This window comes from Narcine bancroftii, chromosome 13 (genome assembly GCF_036971445.1).
Source record: "Narcine bancroftii isolate sNarBan1 chromosome 13, sNarBan1.hap1, whole genome shotgun sequence".
NCBI lineage: Eukaryota > Metazoa > Chordata > Chondrichthyes > Torpediniformes > Narcinidae > Narcine > Narcine bancroftii.
In genome coordinates, this window is record NC_091481.1 from 26,122,200 (window position 1) to 26,136,305 (window position 14,106).

Here is a 14,106-nt window from a genome sequence, read left to right on the forward strand (position 1 = left end):
CTTCGGTTCCATCTGATCCAATCTGTCCTTCACCTCATCCATCATCTTTTACCCCTCCGTATTTCACCAAGCTCTACTGGCCACTGTCCATTCCCTCCGACCTTTTTCTCATTCTGCTGGCCGTCTCTCCTCTGGACACTCAGGGTTCTTTGTTCATATATTTTCAAGACCAGTGAAGAAATGTATCCTCATCTCAGTCCCAAAGGGTTTCTTATTTTCAAACTGAGCCCCTGGCCTTGGATTACTGAATTTAAAAGAAACAACTACAAGGGCTCAACAAGTAGATGATGTGAGATAGGGGTGGAGTCAGACAATGCTCATCTCCTGCTCAACAACATTGTTCAATAATCCATGTCAATTTCCATAATGGAACTTGAGGTAGTGAATAATTCTTTCCCCTTCAGTCTTTCTCATACACAACCACAAGAAATACCCCAGCTCCTTGAATATTGGATGTTTGACAAGTATTAGAGAATGCCTTCAATATATCAAACCCCAAGGAGCTTAACAGACAAAAACAATGATGTTTGACACTATGCTTGGTCAAAATAAGCTTTAAAGGATATCTTAAAATTAAAGAGAGAGAATAAAGGCAAGCTTTAAGGAGAGAGTTCAAGGGCTATCTGAAATCAAAACCTGTGATAATATAGCAATTAAATTTGAAGATATGCAAGAGACCATATCAAGGAACTTGAGGAGGTTTTGAGGATGGGAGAAGGGATATTTTAAATGTTTGAAAAACATATGAATACACGAATTTGCAGAGGGTTGGTATGACATCAGGAACCCTGACAAATTTCTACAGATGTGTGGTGGAAAGTATACTGACTGGCTGCATCACAGTCTGGTCTGGGGTCACCAATACTCTGAGCGAAAGCCACCAAAAGGTAGTGAACACAGCCCTGGACATCACAGGTAAAACCCTTCCCAACATTAAGAATATCTACAGGGAACGCAGTAGTTGGAGAGCAGCAGCAATCATCAAGGATCCATATCACCCAGCACATGCTCTGTTTTCACTGCTACCATCAGGAAGGAGGTCTAGGTGCCAGTAGACTTGCACGACCTGGTTCAGGAACAGCTGCTACCCTTTCACCATCAGACTCAACAACAAATGCAATCAGGGACTTAATTAAGGATGCTTAGTTTTACACTTTACTGATCTTTTTCTCTCTGTATTAACAGTCAGTTTGTTTATATTCCTTTATTTGTTTATATATGTATGTTGAGTACAGTTTTTTTGTTGCTCAACAAATAAGTGGTAATTCTGCCTCACCCATAGGAAAAAGAATCTCAGGGTTATGTGATGTCATGTATGTACTTTGACAATAAATCTGAAATGAAAACAGAAAGGATGCTGTAAATACTCAACTGGTTAGGCAGCATTTGTGTAAAGAGAAATGCAGTTAATGTTTCAGATTCATTGTCAGAACCAGGAAAGAGGGAAAAAAAAGTTTTCAGCTGCAGAAAGGTTGAGGAGGGATTGGAAGAACAAAGAGAAAATCTTGGAAGGTAAGATTAAATGGCAGTTAAAGGCACACTAGGTTTCTTTGTTAGTGTTATTTGTTGCTAATAGCAGGACTGTGGAATATGACCAGCAGGAAACTGAACCAAAATCACAGATGGATAATCACAGGGGGTAAACAGACAGTTCAGACACAGAAAGAGCAAGCTCTTTTAACAGGGGAGAATTCAATATTTAGTCAAGGCGGCTGAAAAATGTCAAGACAAAAGATAGTATTACTGCATTATACCTTATTGTAGCAGCTGCAGATCTTAAACAGATGGGTCAGAATGGGATGAAGAATTCAAGAAGTAGGCAACCTATTTGATCTTGGCCACATCCCATCCTTTGGGCACCATAAAATTTCTGGATTCAAAATCAAATCCCTCCAATTTTCTATGTTAATTGACTACTGTAAATTATCTGTTAATGTTCATCAATAGCTGAAGTAATAAACAAGATGATGTGTGAGATAAGGAGGAATAAAGAGCCTAAAAGGATTGCTCTACTGGGAGTTTCATGGACCAGAGACTGAATGGCTTCCTTCTGCGTTGTAATAAGTAATTATTACCATCTCCATCCCAACATCTCCAGCAAAACAAAACTTTGAGTAAAGCTACTTCAAATATGCAGAACAGGATAGGTTTTTTTTGTCTCTTAGATTTTGAGTCATCTCAATGTTTGGCAATCTCAAAGCAGTTTTGATAATGATATAGTTAAATTCTTAACTTCTTTGCTTAATTTTCTTTTTAGCTTATATGACTTTTTCATCTTTGTGCAATCATTCCTGGAGATGCAAGGGAAACAAGAAATGTTCAATTTTATACTTACGATAAGAGAATAGCCCTCAGGATCCAGCTCGAGCGAGGAAAGTTGTGCCTTATCCCTTCTTCCACTGCCGATCCAGATATTTGGCTTTCCGCAAATTGGGTTAGTAGCCACCATACACTCCGCTGGAAGGTTACTGGGTATTGTAATTATTCTCTTCAAGCAAAGTAGTTGCACAGAATTCAAACTCTCATACACCTGTAGAACAAAATGTACAAGGATATTAGGCATTATTTAATCTTTTTAGCTTTAGTTGTGAATATTGAAGCTCAAAATTATTTTTGGCATATCATTTTTTCACCCCACCAATTTCCATATTTTTTTCAAGCTGTCAGTAGTAATTTTCATGCAAATACTACACATTAATGAAATGTAATTGTGGATAAGGCAAATAATATCACTCAACAAACTGTTTAATAACAGTAGTGCTTGACTAGTACAAAGAACTGAGCAGTCAGTTAGCAGTTGATAATAGAAGCAGAAACAAACCATTTTAACTCTACTCAATGAGAAAAATGGAAAGGCAACTGGAAGTTACACAGGTATTTAGAGATGAACAAGCAAATAATCTGGAAAATTTTAATGCAAATAAAGTTGGTATTGTCTGTGAATGTGTAAAAGTTTGACTTTAGAAATGGGCATCTCATGTGTTTTAAACTGTTCAGATAATTTCATTAGTTTATCACCAAATCATATTTGTTTCTGTTTCTCACTATTGGCCTTATTTTATGAACAATTTAACAGCATTATGTCTCAATTCAAAATAATGTATTTTATGCTTTAAGTCCATCCTATCCCAAATACAATCAAGCATTCTTAATATCTGCTGAATCATCCAAAGTGGAGAAAAGTACAAGTCCGTGCTCATGTGCAAAACTCCTTTCTGTAAATGGAAGTACAATTCATAATCTGCACAAAGGAGTTGTGAAGCCAACAGACTCACAGCAATTGCTATAACATCAGATAAAGTGAACGGTACATGGCATGAATTTATCTGCACCAGAAAAAAAGTTATTGGACTTCCCCTTGCTGATCATTATACATTATTGTTCTTGTGCAGATATTTTTTTTAATATTTAGGTTTCAACCTTACCTGAGAAGCTGTAGGCCTGTCCTCAGCATTTTGCTTCAGGCAATGGCCAATTAAATTCTGAAAATCTGGCCACGGTGAACAGTTTAATTCTTTGACTGGATCTATAAAAAGGTTGTGAATTCACCATTAAATGTGAATGAACCATTTACAGTGGAGGAAGGCAAAGTGAATTTAAATTTCATAGGTCAAACATTTCTTATTACAGGGTATGTTGTGCAACAATGTGTGAAGACACATTGAATCACAATAATTTTGATTGAAAAATTACCTGGCAATCTCCCCTGAATGGCCATCTCATCAAAGTCATTTGGAAATTTTATTCCATCAGAGATTCTTTTACCATTAGTAAGTATATCATATGAAAGTAATCCAAAGGAATAAATGTCAGCCTGGTGATTGTAGATGGCATTTCCTTTTGCAACTTCTGGTGCTCGAAACCCTAATACAAAATAATTATTAACATTAAAAAACATTTCTAATCAAAATATAATATTTACTTCTCCTTTAATCCTGTTGAGCAAAAGTAGGAAATAGATTTGGTCAATAATTATGACATCATTTTTTTCCCCCCAATCTTATTTCAATTTGTCTCCACAACTTCTACACTTCCCACATCACTGTCTACCTTTGTTTTAACATCTCAATGAAATAAAATAAAATGAAAAAAGTGAAATAAAAGAGGACTGAAGAATGTTGTTTCATTCAGTTGTACTTAAACCATCAGGTGGTAATAATAAACAAACAAACAAATAAAAAGACTTAATTTAATATAACCATTCAAAGTTTCATTATTCATTGACTTTTTCTTTCTTTTTAAAATATTTTTATTGATTTTAATAAAGAACTTTAGACAGACAAAAAGGGTACAATTCAATAAGATAATATGGGCAGTTACATAAACTAAATAAGATATTCTGTATATCACGAACATACATAAATTGTAAATCATATCCATAATTGTGCATATAACTGCAGGGTTGAATGAATTTGCTATTTCCAATACAATGCAATGAATGGAAAATGCACAAGGCAAGGATGGCCTCTAAATGAGTAGAAGTTATTAACAGATGAGAAAAACAACAAGAGAAGTAAGACGGTTGGGGTTTCTTTTCGAAGAAAGCATCGAAATATATGGAATAATTAAAGGAAGTGAGTGTACTAAAAGCCTATTCATGCTTCAAGAATTTTATTAAAAGCACAACAAAATAATGCAGTTATGCACAATAACTAATGCAAATAAATCTTCAAAATATGTAATTATTGCAAATTTTCAAAGAGATGGACAATGTAATATTTCTTCCTCCTCTACTCCCCTCCCATGCAAAAAGCTGCATGATTATATGGGAAGTTAGTTGTGAATAGCTCTCAGTGTCAAATCAAACCAGAACGAGACAAATTTGGACTTTATTTGTTCCTTTTCAATTAACTTCCTTTAAATATTATTTCTATGTCATCCAACGCAGAAATAGCTCTTCTCAGTAGAAGCGCACGTGAATGGCAAAAAAAAAATGCATTTAAGAGAATGGAAACATCGTAACTAAATATGAAATACGAATTGTTTTCTAATACATGTTAGCAATTTCTACTTTCAAAATTTTCAAGATTTTACCTGGTGTCCCCTCAGAGTTCTTGATTCCTATTCTACAGCAATATTGAGCAATGCCGTAATCAGCAATTTTGGCAATTATTGTAGAATTAGGGTTCAGGTTAAATAGTAGCACATTATGAGGCTTCATATCTCGATATATTATCATTGATGAATGTAGGTATCTGTTAAAAAGGTAAAAGCAGCCAAACTAAACACTTAAAAGACTATGGTTGAAAGAAATACATAAAAATAAGGTAAACTGGTGGATTCAGGTGCAATCACATACTGTATTACAAAACAACTGGGTTTACTTCATCAACTGATCCTTAGGTTAAGATTAAAAGAAAGTACAAAAATCACAACATGATTAAGTTTCAGCTATTTGTTTTCAGGGTATTATTATATCTAATGTCTGAAGGAATAATGAAGATAGACCACTTCTTTGGGCAGGCTAATAAAAATTATGCTTGATACTAGACTCCCCAATTACATTTAAATTATGTCACTAGAAGCTACCAGATGGGCAAAGGAAAAGATTCAAGGATATTCTAAAAAGTTTGTTTTTGAGAGAAAAATGTTGTGGAAGAAACATACATCATGCACAATAAAATATGCCGATCCTGCTCTGCCCTCCAGGCATTCTCAGCCCTGTGGGATTGGCCAAGAAGAGGAACACTGGTAGAACCTACCCACCAACCATCTTTACTCGAACAAGATTACATAAAATTACTTTAAACTTTTTACAACTTTCTTTGCAATTTAAAACTAATTTGCTTTTCTTTTTCCCAGTTGTGACCAAGGGTCTTTGACCTGAAATGTTAATTCTGTCTCACTTTTCTCAAATGCAAGTAAAATATTACACTGATGTATGGTTTTGCAATTTTTTTTTTTTTTTTACAGAGCAGATAGAGTTCAAAGATAGATTTTTGCAATTTAAAAATAAACTATGAAAAGTATAAATCAGTTTGATGATTTTCTTTTTGTCTGTTTGATCAATGTATGACAATTTATAACAATCTTGCATCACAGGTGAGGCTAACATTAAGTGTCCTATGTTGACAGGCTTAAAATTATATCTACCACTACAGGCAATTGTTTAGAATTATTATCCAAAATATATAATTGTTAATTATACTGACCCACAGTGTACTGTGTAATAGATACCTTAAGCCATCTGCCACATGAAGAGCAATCCGATGTTGAAGTTTTCGATTAAGTTGTTCTTTTTCATGGTTTAGCAAGTGATCTAGTGACCCTTCTGGTGCCAATTCCATGACCAACATCCGAGGCCGAAAGGTGGCCGCAAATAATGATATCAAACTCGGATGAAGCAACTGGGTGAGAACTGAAAGTTCCTGAATATTATACAATTGAACATGGGGGTTAGGCATGACAGATTTTTTTTTTAATATATATAAATTGAAACTTCTGCCTTAGATACAACCCAAATTGAACACAAATTGCTTCATGTTTGAAGGGGTTTGTTTTCCAAGATTCCACTCAAACTCATTGGAATTTATTGATTAACTTTAAGCAACATTTTAAAACAAAATGTTTATTTAAAATGCCTGTGCATGCATGTATTTAATAGAAGTAATATGGTCTGGTTTGATTATTACAACAAAAAAAATCATTTCACAAAGCTTTTTCATGAAAAATGCAATTTTGAAAGCCAAAAATATTTTTAAAATAATATTTGTAACAATTTGTTAATTACACTAATGTTAAAGCCAATTTTCTGGATAATTTTTAAAAATATACATACTTAAAACTTGCCCTTTTGTGTCCTTGCAAATGACGGAGTTTAATTTTGACTACCCAATTGACACACATTGGATGCAATTCACAGAAACTTAATTGTTCTACAGGGAAGATTAGTGGCTTTCCTATCTTCCAGTGATTATAATTTTCCCTTAAAATTCCAGGCATCATTACCAATATCTTGATCAATTTCATGCAATTTTGCACTTCCAGCTTGAGGCATTATTCCAGAATTATCATACAACCTACATACAAAGTGAATAAACTCTGCTATTTGAGTCTCTTGATAATTTTCCAAGTGGTAAATTCGTGAGAGTTGCAGGGTTACAAACAAGTGAAAAAAATAAAATAAGCAGCTCAACAATAAAAAAAATAAACAATACACCAAAAAAGTGTAACCTCATTTGGTTAATACAAGAAATGCAATATCCAATGGAGTTAAATGAATTTTTGTAATAAATATCAATAGTTTGCAGCTATCAATCTTCAGCTTTGTTGATAAAAAAAATTCCAAAGTGAAGGTTTTGTTTTATGAGCAGTCACAGAACAGAATGAAAAAGTATATTGTGACAGATTATGTTGTTTTTTATATTGTACATAGATATGTTTTAAAGGATAAATTGGGGCAGGGTTTTAGTGTAGGTCATACACAAACATTTCAGAACAGATCTCATTTAAAATACTGGAGCTCTACTCAAACGAGACAGGTCAGCTCCAAAGGCCTTTGCAAAAGCTTTGGGGAGTGCCTCTAGAGACTTCAATAATGGATTGTTGCTTTGAAAAGCAACAGATGAAAGAACTCGGAGGATTAGGTTCGGAGCTGCAGGCTGTCTGACTGCAGTTTGCTGTTCTAAGAGGATCATGTGGTTTTGCAAGCAGAGGAAGTCAAACAGGCTTTTCTCTGTGAGAGAGAGAGAGAGAATTCAGTTCTACAATTAGCAGCAGCAGCTGGAACTGGAACAGGACAAGCTGGCAAGCTTGTGGGAAAACCCCATTTTAAAGACGGGTTGTGAGTGCTCAGTTCAGCCTGGTCAAAGTCCTTGTGGTTCATGCAAGAGGAGAGGACTAGCTGCCTAATGTTTCACTTGAAATAAGAGAAACAAAAAGGAACTCTGTGGTGACCTGAAAAAAGAGGTTATCATCTGGAAAACCCTGATGGAGCAAGTTTCTTTGGCAAGACACTGATGTGGCTAATTAAAAGTTGGTGTCCAGTGAACAACAAATCTCTCTCTGAAAACCAACAAGAACCTTCCTGAGCAGTAACCATTTAACTTTCAAGCACCAAAGCCTGGTGAAATTCATAAATGTTAAATTCTGTGCACAGTCTAAGAATTGCCTGCAACCAGTGAACTTGAGAAGTGAGATTGGAATGTGAACCAAAGAACATTTTGAAACTTACTCACACATTACATACACATGCGCTTAGAATTAGAAGGGGGTTAAGTTAGCTTAAGTAATAGTAATAAGATATTTTATCTTGTTTTCATGTTTACAGATAATTAAAAGCAACTTTTGTTTAAGTAACCATTTGTCTTGGTGAATTTCTGTTGCTGCTGGGTTTTGGGGTCCTCTGGGCTCGTAACAATATATTTTAAAGTCATGAGTATTTAGCTTACATAAATTAAAATTTGTCAAATTTGAAATCCATTTCAGCTGACAACAGTGAGGAATAGAACATCTGCTTTTGGTAACCTGACAGAAACATTCCAAATTTCCTGAATGCCCACATTTCACTGAGATTGTTGCACAGAGATGTGTGCCCACTGAATAAGACAAAATACTTAATAATTTCCTCAGTTCTTGAAGAAGAGAATATAAACATAAAAATAAATTAATGTTGTTGTACAAGGGATATAAAGTAACTGGAGCGTTTGCTTTTTTTTTAACATTAATGCCAACAAGTGAAACCCTGCTTAAATGAGTGATACCTTACCACTGATAATCGGGATAACAGGATAGATATTAGCATTCATCACACAGATGTGCAGAAAGTAATACTATCCATGACCTTTAATTTCACAAGACCTTGCCATGAAAATACTATGGCTCCCTTTATTGGCCTCTGGGATCTGAGTTGAAAGGATAGGTCACATTGCAATTCGGTCAAGATTTAAGATTATCGTTATGCAATAAAACAGAAAATGTAGTAGTACTCAAAATTTCCTTTAGTTTTTCGTTAGTATTGCACAACATCCCCCATGGTAAGAGAAATAGAAGCAAAAGACAGTCTCCAGATTTAGTGAGTGTCCCTAAATTCACCTCCAGCACTCCCACAGCCTCTGCAGCCACACAATTCTCTGTTTGATCCATTGGCCAACTGAGTTCCAGGTCCAAATCTCTGATTTGATCAGAATCAGAATTTATTGTCATTAACAAGTCATGAAACTCAGTGCTTTGTTGGGTTGTTTCTTATGATTCTCCTCAAAGGGGAGTATTTCTCTCCATTTCTGGTGCTGTTCCGGTCTACTGCTTCCCTGGTGGTCTGCAACCCCTCGAAACTGCTGCCAGCACAGGCACCACCATCTTGGGCACAGACCCCGCAATTGCAGGATTTTAAATAAAAACACCATCGTCTCTTAACAGCCATTTAAAGACTTTACAGAACTGTCAGCATTAGGACTGGGCGATTGGACCCTGCAGAGAAGTGCTGTCTCCACTCCCCACTCTTCCTGGGTCTCGACCAACAGCAGCACTGCCATTACGGAAGTGCTGCCTTTTTTTCAATTTAGGCTGATTTATTCTGGCACATCAGAGGACTAGCCAAGAAATGTGAATAAGGACAGAGAGCATAATATCATGTCAGATATACAAAGAGAAGCAGATTGGGGAAAGGTTCAATTAGGGGAAGGCGGAAATAAGAAAAACAAAGCAAAAATAAATCAGATCTTTTTTAATAATTGACCAACAACCAAAAACAAAAAAAGGATGACATTCTACATCATTAACTGCAGGCAGGTTGTGAATCAGTATTGACATTTATCTCACAGTTAAAGAGTTAAGTCCCTTTCATCCTTTAATAGTCAACAGTCAATGGTTTTTAGTAATTTGCCCAAAGTACTTCCTCTACAAGTGGAAAATTGAAGATTTAATTAGTTGTTCAAGGTTATTACAAATTTAAGATTAAATCAAACAGCACCTTATGATCTGATCAAATATGGCTGCACAAACTTTTCCTCTTGATGATTAATCATTAGAAAACGCAATATTAATCCATGATGCTGTAAACCCTATTATTTTTAAAAGTAGCATATCACATCAATGTTCCAAAGTAGTACTGCAAGGATTTCTAGAGTGGTACAAGGACCAGCAAAGATAAGACCTTGGGATTTGTGGTAGTTAGTACTTTCTACACATTGCATAACTAATCACAAAAGCATACTGCAGAAAGAATCATCTCCAGAAATTAAAGCATAGTATTTGGAGATAATCAATATTTATAAAGTACTATACCGCTAAAGTCTTGATGAGGCAGTCCAAATCATGTTTTTTCTATATACTGGTTTCAAAAGGCAATGCAATTACATCTGTGACAAGTGTTAAAAATGTAAAATATGCTTTTACAACATACTTGTCTCAAAAGGCGATGTAGGAACATCTGCGAAACATGCTTGTTAAATATTTTAACAGCCACTTCCTTGCGCCTGTAAGTTGCATGATAGACAGATCCAAATCCCCCATAACCTTCAAATAAAAACAAGAAAGCTGAAGAAGCATTTTTTCAATGAAACTGGCAAAGTTTGCAAATAAATTTTACATTGGAATTTAATAATCAAATTATTAAAAATCATAAATACAGTAGATGGGCTGATGCTAAACGTCTGAATTGATTAGAAACTGCTCCATATTTAGGAAATGTTCTTTTTAAACCACATTTAACTGTTAAATCAGCCTTCTGCAAAGCTGTCAAAGTGGCAGAGACTAGTTATCTTGCTGTGCAAATATTTTCAACAAGGTCTTAATATTTGTGTATCGATATTAAACCCAGATTTCATATTCAATTTGACTGAAAGGAATAAAATTATAAAGTCTTACCCAAGAGAAAATCAGATGATTGTTCAAGTTCAAGCTGGTTAATATCCAGGACAACATTCTGGGGTATATCAACCAGTACAAGGTCTGGGGCAATTTGAGAAATTGAAATTTTGTTGCTTCTATCAGTGGGACAAGTCAAAAAATCTTCTGTAGAAAATAAAATAGAGTGCTTTTTGAACAGGCAAATATGACAGCTCAGCAGTTGAAATGGCACCTGCAGTCTTTGTTATCTGCATTAACTTTTGTATGGATAGGATGCAAATTAGATAGTCACATTATTTTTAAGAAAACACCTGCATAAATTTATCAAAGTGGTTTTGTTTCCATTTGAAAAATCCATTTTTAATAAATGCCAGTGTTAAAAGTACTGCAATTTAACCAAAGGATTTAAAAGTTTAATCCAGTCTCAAGATCTTATTTACTTCTGTAGATTCGACCCATAATACAATTTAAGAACCATATGTTGTGTTCAAAGATTTTCAAATTCATGAGTAAATTACCCAAATTAGTCAAGTGTGTACATGTATGACAATAGGGAGTTTAGAAGAGGTTGGGGGTATTCATTTAGCATCTATGATTAGCAATCAGCTTTGTCTTCCAGATGCCACCTTGGCCATGGATACTCATCTTCATTGAAACTTCTTGTGTGACTGTTCTCCACTGGTGTTTACAGGGTTTTGTGGGAGGACCAAGGTGCTTGAATGATCTACAGGTCCTAAAGTAGTTGGCTCTTAGTCCGTTAAGATCTTTCAATAAAACTCTTGTTTCGTTTGAAGATGGTTCATTTTGTACCATAACTTCATTTAATTCAATTAGTGAACTGGAGCACCTCCCGTTAAGATTTTTTACATTTCTTACTAAACCAGGATTGGCATCATTTCATTGATTTTCAATGAAAAAAGTGCGATAGTTTCAAAATAAAATAGTGCTTAAAATGTTTATATATAGCAGTTGATGGTTGAAATTCTTCCAGAAGACATCATGGAAATTATTAGAATCAGACTCATAATAAAAAGACTGGAAAACTGAAAACAGAAAGAAAAATGGCTGCCACGACAATCACATATCAGTGAGTTTGTCAAATTTTGTGGATGCGAGTTTCCCTGAAGTGTGCCAAGTCAAGACAAACTGCAATTACTTCATCACAGAAAACTTCAAAATAGCATGCATCATTTTGATTCCCTGCCAAAATTGTTCATTTTCTCACATTTTTGTGCATTTCTCATGATTTTAATCATTTATTTAAACATTATATCCTTTTGTAGCTATCTCATATTCTCTTCACATCTTAACTCCCTCCAATGCTATGAACTATAATTTTCTGCAATAACCTTTGATGCAGTATATCATGGGAAGCTAAAAATAACTCATCTACAGGTTCTCCTTCAAGACAGTGCTTCAAAGAACTCCAATTTATGTCGGCGGGGCAGCTGGCCAAAATGGCGCCGTCGGGGGTTTCTTCCCGACCTTGGCACCAGGCTTAGAAGCCCTTGCTCTGCGGCCCACATGTTGCCCTGATGCTGTCCAGGCTCACAGCGCGGTTCTCAGCCAGGTCTGGGCTATAAGAACTGCCAGGCAGACCTCAATAAATCTGTTTTGCTCACTGAACTCAACCCATTTGGTTGTGGAGTTATTCAGTAAGCAGAGTAGCCGTCGCTACATTGGTGACCCCGACAGGTTCAAACACCTTTGAATCCGATATGAACTACTCTTCGATCAACGCTATAGCCATCAAGCTTGCTAACTTCTGGGTTCGGGAACCTGAGACCTGGTTCAGCCACGCAGAGGCTCGGGTTACACCTCCGCCAGATTTCATCAGATACGACCAAGTTTTATCATGTGGTCGCCACCCTGGACCAGGCCACTGCCAAACGAGTGCTGCACCCTCCCACGGAAGATAAGTACAGGACCATCAAGCGGGTGCTCACCAGCTCCCTCAGCCTCTCCAGGTGCCAGCATGCCACTCGGATGTAAAGAGGAGATGTTTGTACTCATGGCGATCACACCAACTACCCATTCTTCAAGCACATCTTCCTCAACCATATGCCTGAAGACAACCGGCCATTACTGTCCCAGGAGAGCTTTGATGATCCCAGGATGGTCGCTTAAAAAGCTCAAACGATTCCCGGTGGGTTATGAGCCCCGGGCACGACCATGCCAAGCCTTCCTCTAGCGCTGCGGAGGAACACTCGGCCCCTGCAGGGGCCTCAAAGAGAATAGCCAGAAGCAAGTCATCCACTTCAGGCCTCTGCTTCTTCCACCAGCGCTGGGGAGCCAAAGCTCAGAAGTGCTGTCAGCCCTGCTCGTTCCAGGGAAACAAGCAGGCCAGCTGCTGTTGATGGCTGCAGCGGCTGGCCAAGAACACAGCCTTCTCTACCTGCGAGATGCAATCAGCGGCCAATGCTTCCTCGTCGACACCGGGACCCAGATCAGCATCATTGTGGCCACAGACATCAAGTCCCGGATCCGGCCTCGAGGATCTCATCTCTGTGCAACCAACTCTACGGAGATCTGAATGTATGGTAACAAGACTGTCCACTTCCAGCTCGGCCAGCGGAAGTTCTCGTGGAGGTTCACAATTTCATCCCTCCGAACCTCCATCCTGGGTGTCAACTTCCTCCTCGCCCATGGGCTCCTGGTCGACCTCACAAGGTAGGCAACTTGTCGATGCCCATACCATCTAGTCCGTTCGCCTCAATGCCTCCCGCACAGAGCAGCTGCAGACGGCCACGGTCAGCGCACCCAAGGACAAGTTCCAGCGCATCCTGGACGAGTTTCCATCCCTCCTCAAGCCGCAGTTCTCTGCTGCATCACCATGCCATAGGATGTTTCATCATATTCCCACCCAAGGCCCACCTGTCCATGCCAAGCACGCTGGATCCCGCCGGATAAGCTCCAGATAGCGAAAGAGGCGTTCTCACATCTGCAGGATCTAGGGATCATGCAACGCTCTGACAGTCCTTGGGCCTTGCCTGGTCCCGAAAGCTTCTGGTGGCTGGCGCCCCTGCGGAGATTATCGACGGCTTAATGACGCGACAGTACCTGACTGTTATCCAATCTCTCACATTCAAGACTTTACGGTCAACCTGCATGGCACGAGGGTGTTCTCCAAGGTCGACCTGGTCTGCAGGTATCATCAAATCCCGGTGCACCCCAAGATGTCCCCAAAACTGCCATCATGACCCCCTTTGGTTTGTTCAAATTTCTACGAATGCCTTTCAGGCTCAAGAATGCAGCCCAGACCTTCCAGCACCTCATGGACATGGTGGGCAGAGATTTGAACTTTGTGTTCATTTATCT

The 14,106-nt window shown here is 37.6% G+C and overlaps 1 protein-coding gene across 4 annotated transcripts in view; it reads right to left on the bottom strand.

Moving 5' to 3' along the window:
* Positions 1–14,106, bottom strand: part of lrrk2 (leucine-rich repeat kinase 2) — a 145,414-nt gene that overhangs the window by 18,116 nt on the left and 113,192 nt on the right. For all 4 annotated transcript variants that reach the window (XM_069910021.1, XM_069910024.1, XM_069910023.1 and 1 more), the window contains 7 exons: positions 10,807–10,953; positions 10,343–10,455; positions 6,178–6,368; positions 5,035–5,195; positions 3,694–3,864; positions 3,426–3,526; positions 2,336–2,530 (listed from right to left, as the gene is read on the bottom strand). In XM_069910021.1, coding sequence (XP_069766122.1) covers positions 2,336–2,530; positions 3,426–3,526; positions 3,694–3,864; positions 5,035–5,195; positions 6,178–6,368; positions 10,343–10,455; positions 10,807–10,953 — 1,079 coding nt within the window. The remainder of the gene's footprint in view (positions 1–2,335; positions 2,531–3,425; positions 3,527–3,693; positions 3,865–5,034; positions 5,196–6,177; positions 6,369–10,342; positions 10,456–10,806; positions 10,954–14,106) is intronic.